Source organism: Sciurus vulgaris, assembly GCF_902686455.1.
Source record: "Sciurus vulgaris genome assembly, chromosome: 12".
Taxonomy (NCBI): domain Eukaryota; kingdom Metazoa; phylum Chordata; class Mammalia; order Rodentia; family Sciuridae; genus Sciurus; species Sciurus vulgaris.
In genome coordinates, this window is record NC_136473.1 from 23,559,585 (window position 1) to 23,584,011 (window position 24,427).

Genomic DNA, 24,427 nt, shown 5'->3' on the forward strand with positions numbered 1-24,427 from the left:
TGGGGAAGGAGCCTGGCCCTACATGGGGAATGCTTTGTGTTTATTCATGCTGCTCCTGAATACTGAATTTTCACTTGGTCCTGTGGCAGACAGAATAATGGTCTCCCCCACAACGATGTCCTTATCCCTTCACACATGGAATAAAATTAAGGATTTTGAGACAGAGATTATTCTGGATTATCCAGTGGGCCCAAGATAAATACACGAGTCCTTATAAGGAGGAGACAGGAGTGCCAAAGCAGTAAAAGATGTGGTGAAAGCTGAGATTGGAGTGATACGCTGTGCAAGTGGAGGAGGGGGACACAAGCCGAACAATGCAGGTGGCTCGAGGAACTGGAAAGGGTCAGGGCATGGACTTTCCCCTCAAGCCTCCAGAAGGAAAATAGACCTGTTCACATTTTGACTTTAATTTATAAGTCTCAATTTTGGATTTCTGACCTCCCAAAGATAATAGCTTTTCATTGCTTTAAGCTACTAAGTTGGTGGTAATTTGTTACAGCAGCAAAACGAAACTAATGCAACCCCCAAGACTGGATTAGGAGCAATCAATGTGGGCAAGCAGCACCCACGTCACTGCTGGGCACAGTCCCCAAGTCAGCAATGTGGCCAAAGAAATATTGAAGCAATTCTCTAGAAAAAGACCCACCTTTGCTATCTGTATAGTGTCCTTTTGTTTCTTTAAGGAGTGGAGAAGAAAAAAAACAGGAAAAGAATTGGAGGGAGTTACATTAAATACTCTATTAAAAGAAATTACTAATGTGTAATTGTTCCAATCAGGGGGAACAAAAGGATCTGATAGCTCTTGTCTCATGTCTAAAATGTAATACTGTATTATCTGAGCCTGGAGGATCAAAATAACATTCTATCAAACATTAGTGTCAAAGACAGTATCCAAAGTCAGGAGCCCTGTGGACCATGTTCCACTTTCAGTCATTCTCGTCTCAAACTTGGACTCTGGCAAGACTTTCACATTAGCAAATGGAACTGGGGCAGCTCAGAAAAGTTCTTTTAGCACCCTATGCTTAGCAAGTCAAATTTTTGAACGTCTTTATTTCTGGGTAAAATACAAGACAGTTATCAAACTCCATGTGTTCTCTTGGCAAAGAGCTCATTCATTTATTAATCCCTCCATTCACTGACACTCTCATTCATGTAACAACATGAAGTCTACATTATGGACTGGGTATGTATTAATGACATGGACATAGGGAAGAAAAGTCTCAGTTCCCTTATCCAAAACCTCAAAGAGCCTATAGTCCTTCACACGAGATCCATGAAGCACAAAAGGGACAAAAAAGAAGTGATGTGTGGGGTGTAATGGAAGCATCCAGAGAGGAGAATGCAATCAGATTTGAAGACTGACAGAAGTCCTTCTGGAGGACAGGACAGTTGAGCTGGGTATGTATGTATGTGTGTGTGTGTGTGTGTGTGTGTGTGTGTGTGTGTGTGTGTGTGTGTGGTTCTGGGGATCCAACCCAGGGCCTCGTGTATGCTAGGCAATCACTCTACTGCATAGCTGCATCCCCAGTCCCTGAGCTGCCCTTTGAAAGAGAATGAGAAAGAGGAATTTATCAGATGGATGACAGGGAAACAAGCTTCCCATGCAGAGAAATCAAGGAGGTATGAATGAGAGAATGGCACATTCTGATAGAACAACAAACAGTGTGGCATTTCTGGGGTGTAGCGTTCCACCTAGGAAGAGCTGGAGTCTGGGCTGCATAGGTAGGCAGGTGAGGATCATCTAGGGCCCTCGCGTATGACACTAGGCAGCTGAACTCTCATTACGTGGCAGTCGGGGACTTGGCAATGGTATGATGAGGGTCACGTATTTGGAAGATGGGTCTACAGGAGATATGGGGAGAAAAGCAATAAAAAGCCTTCTGCGATCTTCCAGGAACTAGATGGGTGCTCTGCAAACTCATGAAGATATGGCGTGACACTTGAGTTCATCGCTGTGTTCACAATGCCTCACAGAGTGCCTGGCACATCGTATGTGATAAATAAGTATCTGGTGGCTACCTGAATGGACGAATATAAATGAACTGAGTCAACAGGACTAAGGAAAGGAGACAGACTAGATGTCTAAGAGACAGAAGGAAAAGATTAGAACAGCCTAAGTATGAAGCTTGGGCTCTGGACTTGGATGTGTTTTCACGTCTCTGATTTGTCACTTACCGCCTCTGCTTTGCACATCTTATTTCTCTAAGCCTCCTCTCCCTTGTCTGTAAATTGGGATTGCAAACATACCTATTTCAAATGAGGTTTAAATGCTTAGCAAGTGCCTGGCACAGAGTAAGTGCTCAATTTAAGTGCTAACTTTTATTATTTTTATTGGGAAGGAGGAACAAAGTCCTTGGCTATTTGAATGAGTTCCATGGTGACACATTAAAAAAGGAAAAAATTTAGAGAAAAAGAATGTTTGTAGGTTTACATCAAGTTTTAATAAAGATATACTAGAATCACCATAAGCACCAAGATTTTCATGTGATTAGCTTTCAGAGCAGAAACTTCTATGTTTTAAAGTTATGATGTATAAGGGAAACACCAGAGTATCCTTAATCTTCCCAGGGCAACCATCATTAATTATCACATTGCTTATCTTTATAGTTTTAACTTTTATATTTGGATGCCTAAACAACATATGGCTTAGCTTTGCCTATTTCTGAATGCTAAAGTGGAATAATGAGTGTTGTACTCTACAGCTTGTCTTTACTCTATGTAAGGTTTATGAAATTCATCCCTGCTGATGTGATGCTGTGCTTCACTTTGACCTACCTGAGATGCTATTTTGTGACTACCCCATAATTTATTCATCTGTTCTCTTAACACTGGGACTAATGATTTGTTTCCAGTTGTTTAGCTATTATAAACAATGCTTCCTGGTACACAGAGGTGAGAGATTCCTTTAGGTATATACACACACACAGAAACAACACTGCTGGGTTGCTAGGATTTGCTCACCTTCGTTGCTAAAAAATGCCACCTTGAGGGCAGAGCTCCTGCTGAGGGTGCAAGGCCCTGGGTTCATTGCCTGGCACTGGTTGGAAAAAAAAAAAAAAAAACCAAACACCAAAAACTGTACAAAATACCAACTTGGTTTTTCAACGTGGTGTTCCAATTCTGAAAGGACTAACATCACAAAATAGGTTCGAGGACTTGAAAGTGTTTCAAACGAATCCACTAATAGGTACTGACCAGAAAAACGAGAGCGAATGCTGGGAAAAGTCTCACCTCTGCCCGAGCCTCCATGTCGCATGCGGTGGCGGCGACAGTGAGCGCGGCTTTGCTCTGCACCACCGGGTTGTCGGAGTGCAGCGGGCCCATAAGCGCGTGCATGACGTCGTGGCCCTGGATGCTGGTGCGCAGGGGCTCCTGCATGGCCATGTTGGTTAACACGGTGGCGGCATTGGCGATCGCTCCGTCTCGTTTGCTAGACAGGATGCTTATTAGTGGATCGATACCATCGGCTTCAGCAGCAGCACTAAGTAAATGAAGGAGGAACGGTTGCGACTCATCTGAGTTCAAGAGATTATCTTTGGAGCATTTGACAAAGCTTATGCAGCAAATGCACACAGAAATAACGATTTTAGAAACTAATTGTGTCATGCGATGAAACCAGCATTAGGTGTGCTGGTAAGTGCAGTCTGGGGAAACTTCAGGTGTGAATGAATTCAAATAATCCCTTTTTTTTTTCTATTTCCACAACTTTTGGTTATAGAAGAAATATACATAATGCTTTTTTTTTTTTTTTTTTTTTTTTTTTTGGGTGCTGGGGATCGAACCCAGGGCCTTGTGCTTGCAAGGCAAGCACTCACTCTACCAAGTGAGCTATCTCCCCAGTCCCCTACATAATGCTTTTTAAGGAGCTCTATTATAACTTTTTCTTTTTCCTCAGTGATACTTACAAAGAAAGTCTATTAGACTATTCTTGTTAAAGGAAACAAAACCTTAAATAGGAAAAATAAGGGAGCCTGGGAACTCATGACTTCAGTTATAATTCTTCAGTCCATTTTCCCTTCCTTGAAATGAGAGTGTTAGTTGTAGGCAGAGGCTCAAATGATTGAAACCAGCAAGTAATTTTACATGAGAATTTTAATTTTACAAATTAAACATCAAACATCAAAATCATGGTGTTGCTATAACTAATTTAGGAATGCAAGTACATTCAAATTTTTTAATTTCAAGGGCAACAGTTAGCCATTAATATCTTAACATTCTTTTCACAATTTGAAAACCTAAATCATCTTTTAAGAACATGGTATTTTCTATGGTCCCTGCTTTTTAATCATTTAAAAACTCACAAAATAGTGAAAATGAAAATCAGAGAGCATTTAATGAGTGGGAGACCACGTAGATTCCTTAATATCTGGAATTACTTTAAATAGATGGTGTTCAAGCAATGAGATAGAGCTGTTCAAACAGTAAGCTATGCAAAGCATCCTGGTTTTGAACAAAGACCCAGAATTAAGTGTAAAAAATTCACTCAATTGTTATGTTAATAGAGATCATCCAGACCATAAAAAAATTGAGATTCCAATAACATGAACATCTCTTTTAAGTTTATATTTCACACGTTTGTTTTCATTTAAGATCCCGTAAGAACCAAGACTAAAAAAAAAAAAAAGTGAGTCTGTATGATTTGACCCACCACTCGGCATTCTGATGCATTTAATTTGGTATGGTCACTTAGACTGGCTGATTGTGAAGGAGGACTGGAGACCCCAAGAACAGAAGTTATGAGTTATGACAATTGTCCCTAAGAGAGCCGATGACAGTTAAGATCTTGGTAAAGAGACTGATAGCCCATGGTGAAGGGAGGGCATGGTTCTGGCACAAACTGGCGTGGAAGGACACTGGACAACAGGACTGGACAGGAGGAAGCCCTGGAGAAAGATGGGCTCCCCTGGTGTCAGCTCTGAAGGGCCACTTCCCACCTCTGGCTTATGTACGACAGACCATAAAACTGATTCCATCAAACACACCATACTGATCCCAAGGTTAAGCAATGCCTAGTTCCGTTTCTATGCTCTCTGCAGTCCTTGGTGTACAGGTAACAGTTCTCATGATATCTCCTTTTCTTTCTCTAGGAAGACGTTCCTTGAACTTTGGCTCACTGAGAGATAACCGACATTTACTCGTTTTGTATAAAATGTTGGAAGGTCCTGCATCTCACTACAAGAGCCCAAGGACTAGCATTTAAATTCCTTTCTCAGGGGATAAAATAAATATTATTTTAAGATAATTTCACTTTAATTCTCTCTCCTATTATTAATTGACATGGTGGTCATTTTGATCTTATGAATAAGGAAGAATTTGGAGTTTCTAATTCATTAGTTTGTCAGAAACTTCTCATATTTTACGTTTTTTTCTAATTACATATTCTTACCGTTAAAACGTCAAATTTTACAAACTTCTAGCAGGATTTTTGTTGTTGCTGTTGCTGGGAATTGAACTGAGGGCCTCGCACATGCTCAACATATGCTTTACCACTGAGCTATACCCTCAGCTGAATTTTAAACTCAATATATTTTCTAATTAATATATACTTAAATCTTTCCAGAAATCATTTTCTCATTTGAGTATCTTTTCAGGCACCCAATGTAATCAGTCCCTTCAATCATATACTTTATATTTTTTCATCATTATACACATGCCTTGACCAAAAGGCCTGATTCCTTTATCAAGTAATTTTTTTTCTCTTTGACAATGTTCACTTTTTAAAACATCTCGGTAAGTTCAGAAAGAGCACACAATGGATGTATTTCAACAGTGTTTGTGATAGAAGCCAAAAGTATCTTAAGAACATGTATATCAAATAAGTTCTCAAAGGCTTTGTCTTTTGTGTGCATCCGGGAGATTTTGGAACATTCAAGGAGTATATAGGATCACTCCCCATCATTCTGCTTTCTCTTGAAACTGAGAAACTAAGAAGCTATTGGATCAAATACAGAAATTTCCATCAGGTGTGACAGAGTTCTCAGCCTTCTGCTTTGATTTGGCTTCCTTCTCCTGCACGCTGACACATTTTGCCCTGGTCCACATATCTCTGCCTTCTGCTCTTTCCTTTGCTCTTTATGGGGCAGTAAAGGGAAGTACATAAAAATCTAGCTGTTAAAAACCCAAAGATTCTAGTACACAGGAAGATAGCTTTTACTACGTTGAACATAAAAGACAGCACAGGATGATAAATCCTGTCTTCGCATCTGGGAAGAACCACCTTCATTACCTGCACATTATCTGTCTCTCATTTGCTATGCAGCTCTAAGTCTAAAAAGAACAACTGAAATTAACTTATTATGGTAGGAAATCAAACTATTATTCTTACCTAAGAAAACCAATTTCATTAAAGAAAAAGAGTGCAGAATTAGTACTTTTTAACCAAAAAGAATTGCATTCATTTTGTTTCTCTCAAGCCAAAATGTTGTTTTATTTTTCTCTGCCTCTAAAAGGGGAATAAGCTGAAGCCTGTCATATTTTAAAAACATATTCCAGTAGTAGAGTACTATCCAAATGAATGGGACAGAAGTCAAACAGCTTTGTTATAAAATCCAGAATTATAGGACCATATGTCACCACAAATAATTTAAAAATATTATCTGATATTTACTATCATTAGTCTCCATCCTGTTCAAGTTTAATCAAGTAAGATTTTAAAATGCAAATTGGAAACAAAAATTAAAAGTCAAACATAGGAATGTATAAAAATATCTCTTTACATCATGTGATACATGTAAACAAAGATGAAGTTTGACACATCATGTATATCCAATTTATTACCAGGTCCGACTATTTTCCCCTTCCGCTATTTCTCAAATCTCTCTCCTCGCTCCATCCTTCCACTAAATTTAATCCAACATCCTTTTTTGTGGGTTGATATACAGATTGTCCCTGACTTATAGTTTAGGATTTTTCAACTTCACAGTGATGTGAAAGCAATATACATTCAATAGAAACCATACTTCAAAATTTGCATTTGGATCTTTTACCAGGCCGGTAATGTGCCGTAAGGTACTCACCATGTTGAGAATCACCCACCAGCCATGGCTCTCAGCCAGTCAAACAGTCATGAGAGTTAACAACTGATACCTACAGAGGCTGGTTGCTAAGCTATGGGGCCAGGCAAGTTAGTGTATTAAATGCATTTTGGTCTTAGGTACTTTCAGTTTACAATGGATTTATAGGAACACTCAATGTAAATTGAGGAGCATCTGTAATCTCATCTCCCCTCCAGTCCTTTCTCCATCTTCTAGCTAAAGTGATCTTTTAAAAATCATAAATGTAATTATATTGCTTCCCTACTTAAAACTTTCAAGGTTTCCCATTGCTCAGAATAAAACTCCAAATTTTTCACACGGACTCCAAAGTGCCATACCAGTGGCCCTGACTCCCTCCCCAGCCCCACACACCTCTTCCTCCTGCTCTGCACTACGTCCCCACAGTGCCTTTCAATATGCCCAGCTCCTCCTCACTTCAGGGCATTCCTAAGTGGTCTTGCCACTTCCCGATACCCTCTCCCCCTAGATAATTCCCATTCATCTTTCATACTTCAATACAAATGTCTTTCCCAAGAATTCATTCTTTCTTTTCTTTTTTTCATGGTCATAGGGGCACTTTACCAATGAGCTATATCCCCAGCCCTTTCTATTTTTTATTTTGAGACACAGTCTCACTAAATTGCTGAGGTTCTAAGTTACTGAGGTTGGTCCTCCTGCCTCAGCCTCCTGAGTTGCCAGTATTACAGGTATGTGCCATTGTGCCCAGCCAAGGGAAGATTTCCTTATCCCCAAACTGGTCTGTTTTTAAAGGTGAGATCAGTGACTTTGTTTGCTGAATATATACTTTTCTTTTTGTTTAAAAAATCATGTTTTAATGCTGGGTACAGTGGTGCACACCTGTAATCCTAGCAATTGGGAAGCTGAGACAGAAGGATTGCAAATTCAATGCCAGCCTCAGCAATTTAGTGAGACCCTCAATAATATAGTGAGACCCTGTCACTATGTCAAAATGAAAAATAAAAAGGGCTACTCAATGATAAAATGCCGCGGGTTCAATCCCTAGTACCTTACAAAAAAAAAAAAAAAAAGATGTTTTGGCATAAATGTGCACAATCAGAGAAAGGTAACAATCTTTAAGTATTATTTTACTGCATTTGTGATGGGTTAGAATTCAGCATTTTTTTTCATGTCCCAAAGTCCCACAATGAAAAAACATTTACAGCTCACACCTGTAATCCCAGATGCTTGGAAGGCTGAGAAAAGAGGGTTGCAAATTCAAAGCCAGCCTCAGGATCTTAATGAGAATCTAAGCAACTTAGCGAGACCCTGTCTCAAAATTAAAAATATGGGCTGGGATGTGGCCCAGTGGTTAAGCACCCCTGGGTTCAATCCCTGGTTACAGAAACCACCAAATTTATGGAATGGGTACTGAGGAGAAATTCAGTTAAACAAATGAGCCAACTTATAGCTCACTGACACATACCGTGCTGTTTCATGGCTGTCTTTGAACTCATGTTCCCTTTGTCTGAAACACCCTTCCCTACCCCTCCCGCCCCTCTGCCTGAAGAACTCTATCTAGTTCACTCTTTAGTTTCTGTGTAACACTCCCTTTCTCTGCGACTGCCATGACCATCTCTGACCCTTTTTGTCAATTACTCCTTCCTCTGTGCTTTGCCTACATCTGGTAATACTTCTTAGAGACAATATTTGAGTCTTATTTATATCTCTAGTTCTGAGAAGATCAAAATACTTTAATTGACCTAAATTAACTCAAGGTGAGTGAAGAAAAACCTGCATGCGTTAAAGAGAGTGAGGCAGGAAAGTGCTTAGCTCAGCTTTAAGTTTGCAAGAAAGGATATGATCCAACAAAATTGGGATCTCCGCTTTTATCACTTACAGCTGTCCTTGAAATGGGTTCATTTCTCACCCAATCTTAATGCTTCTCCAGTTATGTTGGGGTAATTTTTAAGTGAAGTTCAATAAATGAAAGTGTGTACTTTAGATCTTAGGAATAGATCCAATTTTTAAATCGAGGGGTGCCTCTTTTTCATCTTTGCAAACATTGTTGACTCCGAGTGTGTCATCAGATGACACCATTTGGTACCTCTTGGAACTGGATCTTTGCTGCAGTTTGAGGTTCACATGCGACCCATCTGTAAGGGCTGGTTACATGAATCAGGGGTGACCTTGGGCAGTACGGAAATCTGTTTAACAGAGCCCACATACAGGGTAATAGTGGAACCCGATGGAACAGATGGTAATATTGGCAATAAGACCCTTGTTTGTTAACAGTGATTACAACCATTTCCACCAGCACGGCTTTTCATATGTCTCCGCAAGTTTTGTCACACCAAGGAAGACACATCAGCGGCAGTCATGCTGCAAGTGGTCAGGAGAGGGGCACGTGTAGGGATGATTTAGAGGTGGCATTTTTAAGCCTCACGGCTGAAGGTAAATCTGCACTGGTTGAACCCTGCCCGTTATGATAAGCAGGTCCTCTGGTTAGCACATCCAGATTTGGAATGCAGAGGATTCCTGACTCTTGTTCCAGCCAGCTTTTCAACAAAGGTAATGATCCGAGAAGTGGGGTGTGTTTGCTAAATTGGTCACTTTCAGGGCTCAAAACAGCCATCCCCCGGCTGCAGCCCCAGAGCTGCAGAATGCTGGAATGTGTGCCCTCAAACTCTGGCTGAACTCCAGGATTGACAAAACTGGTCAAGAGAATTTCCCCTTTTTAAAGAAACATGATTTAAAGAATTTTTTTTTTTTTTTTTTAGGGCTGGGGATATAGAGTGCTGGCCTTGCGAGCACAAGGCCCCTGGGTTCTAATCCCCAGCACCAAAAAAAAAAAAAAAAAAAAAAGAATTTTTAAAAAATCTTTTACTATTAAATGAGAGAATCACAATCAATTGCAGGCAAATGCTTAAAATGAAGGGTTTTAAAACAACACATAATTAGTAAAGTAAAACCTAGCCACAGTTAAAACTGTGGTTTGACTCACATAGCAAAATAAGAAAAATGCAAACACAACAACAAAACAATCTAAGAAATGTGTGAAACTCCTGGACATGGTGGTGCTTGTCTGTAATCCTGGATATTCAGGAGGGTGAGGCAGGAGGATCACAAGTTCAAGGCAGTCTGGGCAATTTAGGGAGATCCTGTCTCAAAAAAAATGAAAAAGGGCTGGGGATGTAGCTCAATGGTAAAGTGCCCCTTGGGCTCACCACTACAAAAACAAAATACATGTGTTATTTACCAAGGCATTACCAGGTATGATTTTGAGACTTCCAGAATATTCTTTTATGTTACACCTGCTCTGACGCTGTGGCTTCTCCAAAAGAACCACAAAGAGAATATAGTCTTGTTAACCTGGTCCTTCCAAAAATAGCACAAGTGTTTTTGTTACTGATTCTGAGGCAGTCAATCAAAGTCTGGGGAAATCAAATGTAATTTCCTTACATGGAGTAACACTGTCTTTATTGACCTATCCATTCAATCAGTTCTTCATTTCCCTCCAATCCTCCCCTTTGTTTCAAAAGCTGGACCACCCTGCCAGTAATTAACTACCTGCCATCAGGAAAAACAACTCTCTTTACTTCATATGGATGACTTGTCTCCTAATAAAATAGGAATCATGGTCAAGGTGTTAGGATATTCATAGTCAATGACTTCTGCTTAGCCTGGAAATCAGCTTATTTACTTATTATCTGTAGATGACAAAAGACACAATCCCAAAGTAATGAGATATACCATGTTGTTGATTTTCTTAACTAAATAATAAGGAGACCGAATGTGCTAGAGTAACAGAAATTAAAAAATCCCTAGCACTGAGCTATAGATCCCTGGGTCAGGGCTTGTTCTCATCAGCTCAAATATCCTTCTTCAGGGAACATTTTCTTGACTAGCCCCATGTCATTCCCTAAGAACTCTTTCAAGACCCCAGGTTCATGCCCCTTTCTACGACATCGTACTGCTCTATTTTATTTATACTGCTATCATTTCTGAAATTACCAGTGAGAGTGACCTGTGCATTTGCCTCTCTCTGACTAAAATGTAAGCTTGATGAAATCAGCTTCATGGGGCATTTGTGGATTCCCTACTGTGCTCCCACGCAGAGCAGCTGAGCACACGAAGAACCCCCAGAGAATGGTGAAATGATTGCAAAAGACATCTAGGTTAGTAGGTGACTTTGAGGCACAATGAAAAAGCCACAGAGAGAGATCCACTCCAGCCCCTAAGCTGAGCTCTAGAATCCAATGCTGCATAGAGGGAAATCCTTTAGAGGCACAAAATAGTGGATAATCTAGGTTCCCTTGGAGGTTGTTTTTTCATAACAAGGAAGATAAAATTCAGACAGAAGCTTGCTCATGAAGCAAGTTAATCAACAGACACAGGATTAAAACCACGGTCTTCTGACTTACGATCCATTATTGTTTTATATTTATCAATCTTTTAGGCATTAAAAAGCACAGTATTTTGGGGGGGGTTGGGGAACAAAAACAGAACTGCTGGTCTGTGATAGAATACTCAGTGAAAGAATACTTGCCTGGCGTGTATGAGGCCTAAGTTCCATCCCTACTGTCTCTACCTCCACAGCGCGCGCGCGCACGCACACACACACTACACACACACACAAAGTTAAGGGTGAATAAAAATAAACATATATGCTCAACTATGCTTCCAATAAAAGCAAGAGAATCACACAATAGAAGATATCCAAACTGATCATTTCCTCTGAAAATCAGTATTGCCAGAAATTAAACCTGAAAGTACCAGGAACTTTAAAATGATGGTATGCAGATATCAGTCTGTTCTGTATATTATAAAAATCACACTGATGATTTTCTAATTGAACATTTTCTGAGATTCTCCGAGCTTCACAAAGCTGGAATTAAATCAAAGGCAAACTATTTGTCAAGGTCTGGGAGGAATCAACTGACCCCCAAATGGGGATGTGGAATCAACTGATTTTATTGCAAAGTTCAGATTTTCACTGCACGTTTTTCAAATCTAGTGTTTGTTTTCGATCTAATATAACCAATGTAATAACGAGACTATCAGACAGAGAAGACTCTAGGTTCTAAGGAGTAGAAATGAAAAGTATCAGCAGTAAAGTTGGACGGAAATAATGCAGGAATAACTCACAAGTTTAATATGAAGATGCTTCTTCATCTATTTTATCTCTAAAATCCCAAAGGGCTTTTAAAATATTAAATAACACTTTAAATTCTTTGAAGTCTCATCCTTAATAAAAAGTCCAACCATTCTTTGTACAGAATGGAACCTCCTAACACTTGCTCGCTTTATGTGCGAAGACACTCATATTGTGAACATGTTAATTCAAAGGATCTAGAATTTTACAACAAAGTTATGTGAATAAGATTTCTAAACAAAATAATCTTTTCTATTATGTAGACTCAATAGCCAATATCAACTCTGGGGAAACGATGATAGCAATGAGATTTATTAATGTATGTGGTTCAGCTGTATCATATGTGTCGTATAAGGTCACACAGCACAGCGGATATTCACCCACCGCTACGACGAGGGTGTCGAAAACAGCTTGAAATGTGTCTGTCTCAGGAAGAACAGACACAAATACAGAACCTCTATTAAATACACACTGGGCAGGGGAATCTCATCTCTGTAAAGGCATCGCAATGAAATGTTCCCCAGAGCACAGAGTTTTAATAATGTTTAAAAATATTATCTTAGGTACATCGGAGAGTGTTTCGGCTGAGTGTGAGTTTCGTTGAGACGCCCAGCGACCCTTCCGCGGCCTTTCGCCCCTCCCCCAACTTCCTCCAGAACGGCCACTAGGGGTCAGTATGAAGACGCGGTTCCTCGGCTGCGCAGGACGGAAAACCAGAGCCCGGAGAAAGCGTCTGTCTTAGGAAAAACCCTAGGCGACAAAGACAATAACCGCGCAGCTTTGGCATTATTAGGTACAACCCGCCCATCAGGTCTAGAACATGAGTTTGCACCTTTCGATGTTGCTTTAATTAAAAAAGTATTCTAAGTCACAAGTGTCCTTGTTCTAAGTGAACCTGAGTATTGGCCGGGAAGAATGATTCTAGGCACCCGGAGTTAAAATTTATGTGATAGGATACATATTTAGCCATCTCGGAGGTGTTTGTAGCACCCCTTCCTGCAAAGGGATGGAGAGGGAGAAGAGAAACTACAGTGTTTTGCCAACTTCGAGAGAGCTTTGTTTTTTCTTCCCTTCAAAGTGACCCCACACTCCTCATTCCACAGTAAAATGTAGGCTGGTCTAAGGAATAAACATTGGTCTACAACCGCCAACTTCACAGAAACAGAAGGAATGACATTTCCTTCCTTTATGTAAGGGGGCAAGAATGGGTGGGGGCTTGGAAAGTGTTCTCTGTACACATAAGGGTAGTAATCCCTTAAGATCCCGCCCTCCCCCAACAAAACTGAAGCCACTGTTTTGGAGTTGAGAGTAGCACTGGCTTTTCCTGACGCATTACATGAGGATCTGGCTTCTGAAATACAATATAAAATTCTGAACGTGGGACTCTTGTTACATTTTTCTCTACCAGTTATATGGCTTTCATAGGCATGATACTCCATGCCTAATTCTGGTGGGCATTAAAACTCTTCCGTCTTTATTTGTATGTTAGTGAAGAGAATTTTTAATACTGACAATATGAAATAACAGTTCATCCATATACAATGAGGACATTCATTTACAATGAAGACATTCAAAAAAGCACTCAAACACACATCCATATAATTTTGAGGCATTCTGTCGATTTCTTGAGTCCCTTTGGGGTATACTCCTTACTCATGTCATCATTTCCTTTGTGTGGTCCTGGCCATAGGTCACACAATAGCAGGACAGTCCCTAGAGAAGAGCTCTTTGTCTCCGGTATTGTGGAGGCTTGGCAGTGGGCCAGCAACCAATCAATCATTTTTTTTTTTTTTTTTTTTTTAAGTAGCCATTATATATGCTACCATTTAAAACTTTCTTGGGTCACTGCTATTGTGGAAAGTCAAGAAAGAGTACAAAAAAATAAAAAATAAATAACAAGAAAATGAAGGCGAAAGGGTCTCTAAGATTTAGGAAGATCACCCAGTTCTTCAGGGAGATAATATGGAATAAGTATGAAGGATTAGGGTTAGTATAAACTAACGCATTTATTATGTGTAATCAGTAGAGTCTTAGTTACACATTTACTATAGCTAAACCGGCTTTCACTTACATATCTGTAGGTTTTAAAAGGATTGCAGCTATTACTTTTTGTTTTTATTTTATTCATTGCCTCTTATTTTCTAAAATAATTGCATCTTTTGAAAAATACCCTGCCAATATTTATACTACTTTTCTAATCTTGTCATAGTTTACCAGTGGCCGAATTTAGTAACATTGGCTAAGGAAAACTAAAAACACTAAATTATTCATTCTTGGAATAACTTTAAAAACTCTAATTCTGATCAGATCCAACAGATGGCAGCGATGTTATAAATTAATAGCTTAAAATTTCATTATATGTAGGATCGGCTCCTCAGAAAGATGTAAATCACAAGTAGTTCTCCCAGTACTTGCATAAATAATATAAAATTTTGATATGATTAATTGGATAGAAGTGTACAGGGTAAACATAACATGAAATTAAGTCCAAAATAATATATTTCCTGTTTCAAAAATTAATAGCTTTTCATTCCAAAAAAGTATTACACAGTGAGAACTGTCAAATAGATTAGCAGTGTACCAAGAAAGGACATCTGTGTCCAAGTTAACAAAATGGATCACATGTTTATATGAAACTCATTATTGCTTCTTGGTTTCCATTTTCATCTATTCCTTTAGACGGGGATTGTTTTTGTCTTCTCACTTTTTACGTACTCATTTAAAAATAATTTTCCTTTCTCCTTTCACTTCTGTTAAATGAATGTAACTGTTATTGTCCTCTGCATGCTTTGTTAGGGTTTTTTATTCTTGTTCATTATCTTGTCATTATTTTTTTCCACAAACCTTTATTCTGCAGATGGCAGAGTATGAAAACTATTGATAGAAGGCTCTTACAGGTAAACCACTGTTTACCCCACTGTTCCTCCTGTGATCCAAATTACATGAAAACAAAGGAGCAAAACAACACTATTTTAAGTTATGGCCATTGCTGGATGTTTTAGATTTTGAAATAGACTGCCTGTTTTTTTTTCCCTATTTCTTTACATTTGGTGTAAGCCTATTTTTCCCCAAATACCTACTGTGGGATGAGCTCTATTTTACATGCGTGGGGAGGAGGATTAAAAGTAGGAGTGTAAGCTGGTCGGGTCACAGTGGCATATACCAGTAATCCCAGTGGCTTGGGAGGCTGAGGTAGGAGGATCGTGAGTTCAAAGTCAGCCTCAGCAACTTAGCAAGGCTCTCAGCAACTTAGTGAAAACCCGTTTCTAAATAAAATATAAGAGAGGGTTAGGGATGTGACTCAGTGGTTAAACTCCCCTGGATTCAATGCCTGGTACTCAAAAAAAGAAAGAGTATGCGTGTATGTGGTGCAGTTTTAAACACTGTGTTCACAGTAGGCCTCTTCGCCAAGGTGACTCTTGGAACAGTGACTAGGGTTGTGGGGGGGGGGGGGGCAGGAATGAGCTGTAGGCTGTCTGGAAAAAAAGCATCCCAGACAAGAGGGCAGCCCGTTTGAAAAACCTACAGAGAAGCACTCTTGGAATTTGAATGCACTTCCAGAATATATCTTAAGGTTTACTTGACAATATTAGCTTATTTGTAGATAAAGGGATTTGTGTTTGTTAATAATTTTTTAATCCACAATCTCATTTATGCATAACCCAACTACCTGGGCGCTTTCTACATCCGGGACATAGGTGAGACCTACAGTAGGGGCTGGAGGAGAGGGCCTCTGAGAGGCCAAAATGTATTCCTAGAGAAGAGGTCACAGGCCCTCCATTATGGCTTTGATATAAAATTAGATACAGTGGTTACCTGGGGTCCAAGCTTTTAACTCACAGAAAGGAAGGGATCTGAAGGCATCCTCGACAGGGAGGAAGGTAGAGGCTCTGCCAACCAGATACACTGGCAGCAGTGAAAATTAGCAGCTGATAGCCTTCCAATAAGGGCTGCATCACAGCCTCAAGGGACGCCACCCAGAAGCTACACCCAGTGATAAGGCCAGTGGCCCCATGTTCCTAAAGAGCCCTGAGAATGTCCTGAGGACCAGTTACACTGATGCCCACGACCCTCCTCCCCAAAGCTGTCTATCAATCAGAAGGGCGGGAGGAAGGATTTTAGAAGCTGTCAATTCAAACTCATTGCAAGCATTCTAAAGTATTAGTGGAGAAGTGAAATTTGAAATGTCCAGAAAACTGGACTATCAAGGAAGGCTTAGTCACAGAGAATACCACCAAATAGGTGAGATTTGGGGCACCAATTAAGGTGATGTCACTTTAAAGTCAAAAACTGTCCACAACGGGATGGGGACAGTCTGATTGTTTATTCATCATTGGTCATCATCACACTCCTCTTGTCACAAGAATCAAGAAGCATGAAACTGTGAAACCAGGTATAGTAGATGACAAATTAAAATCCCAAGATTATAAAACACTACTTCTTAATTATAAAAGCATTTGTCAATTTCACAAAGAAGCATCACAAAGTACGTATCTCCTTCCTCTGGCTGATTTTCTTTAATTTAGAAAATGTAGTTTCCCCCACAATTTTCTAGGCCCAAACCCGTTACATGAAGCAAATCACACCAACATTGTCTACCATAACACACCAATGATTGCCCAATTCGGGAGACCAACCTCCAGCTCTAGAAGCAGCCCTGAGTTGAAGAGTTAGAAATTCATTTCAGGAATATCAAGACGTGTGTTTAAGAGGCAGGTTAAGCTATAACACACCCCCAACTGGTATTTGCAGTCCTTGAGTACACTTTTAAAAATTAGGCTAGTGAATATCAGATACCCAAATAGCTACTAAATGCATATGGAGGACTTCAGCTCCTAGCTTTTACCCTCTTCCTTTACTATATAACATAGAAAAGCAACTAGGAAACCCTGATTTGAAGCACCCTATCAGCAAAGCCGCTGTGCATGCTGGGAGAGAGGCTCCAGTAGCCTGTTCTTAAAAGGGAGGTGGGAAACACCCATCCATGCTGAATTTAACATTTTTTTTTTTTTTATTTGAGTAGAAACATTTTCTATTAAAACGAACCAGTCATCTGTGTTGTCACTGCTGTTGTGTCTGGCTTTAGTAATTAATACTCGGGGAGGCTTGCTGGAAGGATTGACAACGTGACTTATCTGTGCTCATGCCTCTGGAATCGTTTTAAACTCCAGTCTTCAGCATGTGGCACAAGTATGTCAAATCTGACTCCTCAAAAACATTTATTTTCAGTACTTTTTAGCTCAAAAAATCTAAAGTAAAAATTCTTATAGACCTCAACGAACATCCAGGCAACCCCTTACCAAGTGAAAACTAGAAAAAATAGAAATAAAAAAGGAATGGACAGTATATATAATAGGTTAAAAAAGCAGCAATTAAAATTGAACAATAATAACAGTAAATTACAAAAACAAAGTTGACTATGGTAGAGGGCAGCCAATTACAGTTTAGTTCTAATTGACCCATATTGAAAAAAATGGAACGATAGTCAAAGGACAAAAATCTGTGAAATAGATAATTAAATGGGAAGAGAAAATCTGAAGCCAACCCCTTTTAGAACTCTTTACCATCCTAATTGTGATTTTACACAAAACTGTGAAATGATATGTCAGGTAAATTCACATCAAATCAAGGCATCTATACACACTAGGGACCTATTAAATATTTTCAATAATATATACATCTAAGTGGACTAGAGATAGAAGTGTTTCACTGTTGCTGTAAGATTTTTTGGCAGTGGCATGACTGTTCTGGAAAAATTACAGAATATGCTATCTTCAAATTGCTACTTCCTGCGACTCGATACTCTAGAAATTTGTGTGCTTTCATAGAGATAATCGGGACCCTTAATTTAGGAAATTATTATGTCAAAGATTGTAGCTGACAAAAGAACACAGTTTCATTTTGATGCTATGCGTTTCTGCTATTTTTTTAAAATCAGGCTTTGTTAGAATTTTAGTCATTCCATTAAGGGCTTACAAAATATTTGTGTGGGAGTAGAGAAAGGGAAAGAAAGTTTGAAAACTAGGTTGAGTATGTAATGGGGGAAGAGAAGGACACATTTCAGATTAGGAAAGGGTAATTTTAGCCACAGTGTCACAAAACAATAATAAATGAAAGTTAACTCATACAGCAAATGAGATGTAAGGAGGGCAAATAATTATTTTATTTATGAAACTTGCCTTCAAAAATTCTTCCTGTTTTACAAGGCAATCTTATCTTCTGTAGAGGAAAGATCAGACTTTAGAATTTGACACATTCGGGTTAAATTTCCAGTGGGGCTATTTAGTAAACGTGTGCATCCTAAGCAAGCGTGCAGAATCTCAGCTTCCTCATTTGTTCATAGGTTATTTTGATAATTGACTTTTAAGATAAATAGAAATCACAAACCTCAGTGCTCATAATACAGAGGACATTCCTGTCCCCCAAACATTCTTCAAGACATTTGTCTATAATATGCTCCTCTTAATTGACTTTTAAAAATGTTTCTATACTTCTTTAATGCTGACATTTTTTTTTCCAAATGGATCTTTAACATTTTTATGGATTTATCAGGTTTTATATAACGTTGTCTCTGGTAGTCCCAGCACCGTCCAGCTTTTGCCCCAGAATCATCAATAAGCATCAACCTGGTGCCTGAAACAAACGCCCGGCATGTTTCTCCAGCAAACTTGGAAATGGCTAAGATTTTGTAATATCTTTGGAAAACAGGCCAATCTGATGATTCCATTTTCATAAGGGATCATGAAGAATAACATAAGATGACCTATCTGAAAAAATATGTAACTATCTTAAAATAGTAACACCAAGCCACCTTAGACCATGGACTGTCCTTGACAAGTCAGGGTCCAGCCAGCAGTTTTGCACTTACTTGGCATTGACGGGATTGCAGGTGGTCAGGTTTGCCAGGGCCAGAGCTGCAGCCTCCCTCACCTCTTCGTTGTCACTTCTGAGCAGCTGAACTAACTGTGGAATCCCTATGGATAAAGAAAGGCAAAAAGGGACTTTAAAATTGTCCCTCTGCAATTGACTGTGGTAACCTAAAAATGTTCAAAATGCTCATTTCCAATTTGCTTACCCTGAGTATTGAAAAAATCTTTGCTGCTCGAATTCTCAGACATTGCTGAAATCGCTTGGGAAGCAGCGATTTTAGTTCCATCACTTTCAGAACCCAAAAGGGTTACCAGGCACTTTTCAACCTCAAGTTCATGAAAAAGTTTCCTATTTTCAGCTTTCATAAACCAAAAGAAAAAAAAAATTCAGAATTTGACTGCAAAAAGTATGCAAGTATTACTACTAATCCCAAAGCACGATAGCAGTACCAACAATTTGCTAGCTATAGTGCCAGACTCTAAACAAAACATAAGCCTACTTAACCTTTAGAATAAAGTGATCATGCAAAATGAGTCATAGATGCTGCATTTTCCTCTTATTCCCTTAAATGATATATATGAATACCATGGCAAAGAAAATTCTGTAATGAGGAGGAGGCAGGTTATTAGACTTAGCAGGCACTTATTTAACACCAAGCATGTGGTAACATTGCTCAGATACACTGTTTTTTCACTAAAGATAAAAGCTTGTTTATTTGACAGTTGTTTTAAATACAAAACCCAATATTTGAAGAATACATACAATGTACAAACTCGTGGGCTTCAGGAGAAACACGACCAAGGGAGTGGGGGAGTAGCAATGAGTGCTGGAACAAGTTCCTGAGTCTTAAGGATGTTATGGTCTTATATAAAAAATTCATAATCATCTTTTTCTCAAATTACAATACATGCTTAAGTAGAAAAAATTGAAACAATTGATAAATTACCATAAACAGTTTAAAAATGTGTTAGAATATTTCTTTATTTGAAAACAAATTTATGATTCTATATTCATATCATGCTGTTCATTCCATTATAAGACAGTAAATTTGTTTGTTGAGTCCTGGAGAACAAATCCAGACCCTCAGGTGTCCTAGGGAAGCACAGCATCACTGGGCTACATTGCCAGCCTGAAGAGAAAGCATTTTTTAAGGTTCTTTAGTTCCCTAAACATTTTTTTCTTTTGACTTAGTTTGATTATTTTTAAATAACTGACAGTCTCATTACTATACTAAATATTGCATTAAACTAAGAACATTAAAACCTAATTTTTCAGTTTGTGTTCCATTAGTTATATCTTTAAAGCATTTTTCATCCTATTTAATTCTAAGTTATTATCTTTTATCTTTTTAGGGGCATAAAGCCCTAAAGCCATAAGTACCAGAGACTAGTGTAAAAAAAACTTTTTTTTAAAGTTTACGAATAATTCCTTGCTAACTTACCTTCAGTTCCTTCAAAAAGCTTTTGTGATAGATTTGATTCTCCATTAATTACCTTTGTGAGGTTTATGAAATTACCTTTTATAAAGTCAATTTTCATAATTAAAATAGAAGAATGTGTGAATATGTGCTCTTAGGATGTTAATGAAGGCGAATATTCTGTTAGAATACACGACTCTGCCAAAAATGCTGGTGATAATTTATATTACAACCTCTACATGTGGAACTAATTCATTGCTTATACATATTTTAATTAACTTATTTTTTTTCCAGAAATACTTTCAGAAATTAACAGCAGCTAGGTTTCCAGTTTAAAAGTTGTGATTTTTCCCTTCTTCAATAATGATTCCAGAAAATCATCCTTTTTTCACAGAGTAAATATCACAGTCTGGTGGCTCCCTCTTTGCAAATCATTTTTGCCTTTGTTCGTCTGATGCACAGATGTTTACCAGGCAATCTGGCCCAAACCCACACAGGCTAAGTTACTAACACGGCTACTCATTCGTTTTAAACCAATCATGAACCATGTCCTGTAATCCTATCATTTTAATCCCGTGCTCCTTTCATTTAACATTAGAATTCAGGCAGGTCAGAACTGGTTCATAATAAAAGCTGCAGTTAATACTTAAATCTCAAGTATGTGGCTCCTAAAACATTTTAAAATTTATGTAGTCCTGACTGGGCTTTCACTGAAAAAAGAAAAAAATATTATCTGAAACTTTTCCAGAGTCTCTGACCTAAAATGCTCAGATTTATCACTAAGACTTCCCCGATGACTCTAACTCAGATTTCCTAAACAGAACACTCTTAGCACAGAGTCTATCAGGAAAATTGGCCAAAATACAGTCGTAATTTATTTGAATAGACTGACTTTGGAGTATGTAATTATTGCATTCAAAAAACAGTATATATGCAATTATTGGAAAGATTTTCTTAAATAATTTAAATAAATACTGTGGGCAATTAGTTTCTCAATCCTGCTGGGAGTGTTCTTAAAATCCAGCTGTGTTCACCAAACCTCAAAAGTGCTGACTGCAGCGTGCCTATAATAGATTTAAAAGATGAATTAACATATTAACCAAGTACTTTCATTGAATTGCTACACCAAGAAGTAAAGTATTTGTGTTTTAATTACACAGATAATAAAGATGGCAAGACAGTTATGCTACTAATAGAGTAATGACCTTGAAAAATAACACTTGTGCAGTATCGCTAAAATAAAAAGCATGAGGTTTTGCAGCTAAAAATAAGTGTGCATGTAATGATGCTTTTCTTGCCTCTGCTCAGAAGTGGCTATTGTGCCACCTTTGCCCCTGCTGAGATGTTAATGCCAGTTCATAAACCTCATGGCAACACGGTAATTAACACCTTCTTCCTACTGGTACCAGGTCAAATGCACACTGACTTGGGCTTCCCGCAGCAGGGAATGCATGTTAAAACTTTACTCCACAAACAAAACTTGAAGAATGCCTGCGACACATTTGTGTGTTCCAACTGTGTTTTTGACATACAGTGACGATGTGTGACCACATGTTTAAAAAAGAAAAAAAAAAATACTTGTATGATGATGGAAAGTAAATGAAAATTAGAAACAAATATTGACAATTAGATTGTTTTAACAGTATAAGGAGTAAGATTTGTCCAAACTTACATAGAAATGGAGTTTTCTAATGGGGAAAAATTTTAAACTTTTTCATGAATATTTATTTTCAATACAGAAATAGTAGGAGATACTTTTGTGAATCCTTGTAAAGTTTTAGAGTATACCGTTGTAACTAATATAAAATAAAGCATGTCTGGTTAAGATGATGGGGTTTGGTAGGTAGAGGTCAAAAGGCAAGCCAAAAATTGATAACAAAAGTGGACAAGAAATACAGGTAAGACCTGAAAAGAAGACAGAGTCCAGAATAGGGCAGGGAGGAAGCTGTTATGGATCTGGTCAGGTTAATAGAGTTAAGAAGCAAACAAATCAATAAATATAAAGGAAAACAGTCAGGCAAATGAGGGAGATGCCAACCTAACCAATTATACTTTCCCTAGGGATGTTGACTCTGACCACATTGAGATCCGAGAAACGGGCAGTTCTGCCTTAAAATGCTGTGGCGAAGGCAAGCAGCTTGAAATGCAGATTTTCTCAATGCCCTGTTTTTCCAATCAGAAGACAGTTTTCTCTTAAGAATTCCTTGGGATATGTGGATGGAGAGGAAGCTTGACATGTTATGGAATGAACATTTTATGATCTTTCTAAAAATATCAAGAATCAAGCTTTCAGAACTCCTAGGCTATGAGAAAACTAAACTACTTAGACCCTGAATTTGAGGATGCATATGACATGTTTTTCCAGGGTTAGTATAGTCACCAAAGATGGAATCAATTTAGGAAGGAAGGAGACTATGCCAGAAAGGATGGAGGAAGGTTACCAGCTGCATAAATTGAATTATAAAAATAGGTTGGGCTGGGGACCTGGCTCAGTGGTAGAGTGCTTGCCTAGCACGTTCAGGGCTCTGGGTTCTGTCCCCAACACCATGCCGGAGGGAAGTTTTATAGTAATAAATGAAACCTGTGAGACAATGACAAAGGAACTATACTGTCAAACAGATGGGTAGTTGGTTTAGCGTTGTTAGAGTAGATGTAAATCTTTCCTGTCTGGAAATGGAGGTTCTGCTAAGCAATGGAAGTTCACTTTTATGCTGTGCTTGCTTGGTATTCCATGACACTAGCATTAGCTTACTGTGCTTCATGCACAGGTGTTTGCTTTAATTTATCACCATAGGGATGGATGAAGTTCTGATGTGAGGAACAGATAATGTATTTAAGGCAGGGTGAAATACGCTAGATTCAATCATATAAAAGTACATATTTTAAAGAGAAACCTGTTGTTTTTACTGACACCTTGAAAAGCAAGGACATTACAAAATTTAATTTTCTCTCTAAATCTATCCATTTGAAGAACTAAGATACCCATAGGCCAAAACAATATTTCTAAAATCAGCATCAGACCAAGGGCCAAAACCAGAACAAGTTAAGCATAAAATTATAGTGTATCCTAAGTTATATGACTCAGAACACAACAAAGAGTGCTTGGCAAGAACAAGTTGATAACCAATGCCTGTGTGATTGTAGAAAACAGAAAAATCTCTGCTGCCAAGTGAGGTTATCTGGACATGATCCTGATTATTCTACTCTAATTTGAGGACCATGAGTCCTGAAGACAGATGAACTTTAGGAAGTCCACGAACTCCGTGAAATTGCAAGCAGAATGCTGTGCCTATGTAAATTTGAGAAGGTTACTCATTGACCAGATTCTCAGAGGACTTCAGGACTCCTCAAAAATTGCGTTTGGGCAATGCAGTGGGATGTGCTTGGAAGCTGTCAGAAATACAGGCAGGAATTCAGAAGACATGTCAGAATTAGAAACAGATTTGAGATTCGTAAGCAAATAAGGAAGCAGTTGAAACATGAGTCACAAGTGAGATTGCTTAGGAAGATTTTAAAAAGAATAAGACAGAGGACAGGAAGACAAGTCTGATATTGAAATGGTCAGTAGAGAAGAGAAAGCTGGTAAAAGTGAAGGGTTGGTCTGATAGTTCATTAGGAGAACAGTCAGAAGAGAGGAGTGTGTAAAAACCCAGGGACAAAAAGAGTTTTAAAGAGAAAGGAATAATCAACAGTGGATGCCACACACACATCAAGCTAAAAAAAAAAAAAAAAAAAAATGAAGATATCTTTTTCGATAGAATTCAGCATTAAGAGGTCAATGTCAAATTCTACAAGGACTGCTTTAGAAAGAGAAGTCACAAGCAGGCTAAGTGATGGAGATGAGATGAGGAGGTAGAGTTATTTAGAATTGGCTAGTGTCAAAGAGGCTGACTAAGAAGAAAGGGAGAAAAAGCAGACCATGAGTCAAGGGCAAGAAGCAACTTTCTGTAAATCACCCCTGTTCAACAATTATGGGCTCTCAGGATATTCCAA

The 24,427-nt window shown here is 38.5% G+C and overlaps 1 protein-coding gene across 4 annotated transcripts in view; it reads right to left on the reverse strand.

Annotated features, from left to right (window-relative positions):
• The window catches only part of ARMC3 (armadillo repeat containing 3), a 118,520-nt gene that overhangs the window by 28,375 nt on the left and 65,718 nt on the right, over positions 1 to 24,427 (reverse strand). For all 4 annotated transcript variants that reach the window (XM_079106328.1, XM_079106329.1, XM_079106327.1 and 1 more), the window contains 3 exons: positions 19,223 to 19,375; positions 19,016 to 19,121; positions 3,232 to 3,481 (listed from right to left, as the gene is read on the reverse strand). In XM_079106328.1, coding sequence (XP_078962454.1) covers positions 3,232 to 3,481; positions 19,016 to 19,121; positions 19,223 to 19,375 — 509 coding nt within the window. The remainder of the gene's footprint in view (positions 1 to 3,231; positions 3,482 to 19,015; positions 19,122 to 19,222; positions 19,376 to 24,427) is intronic.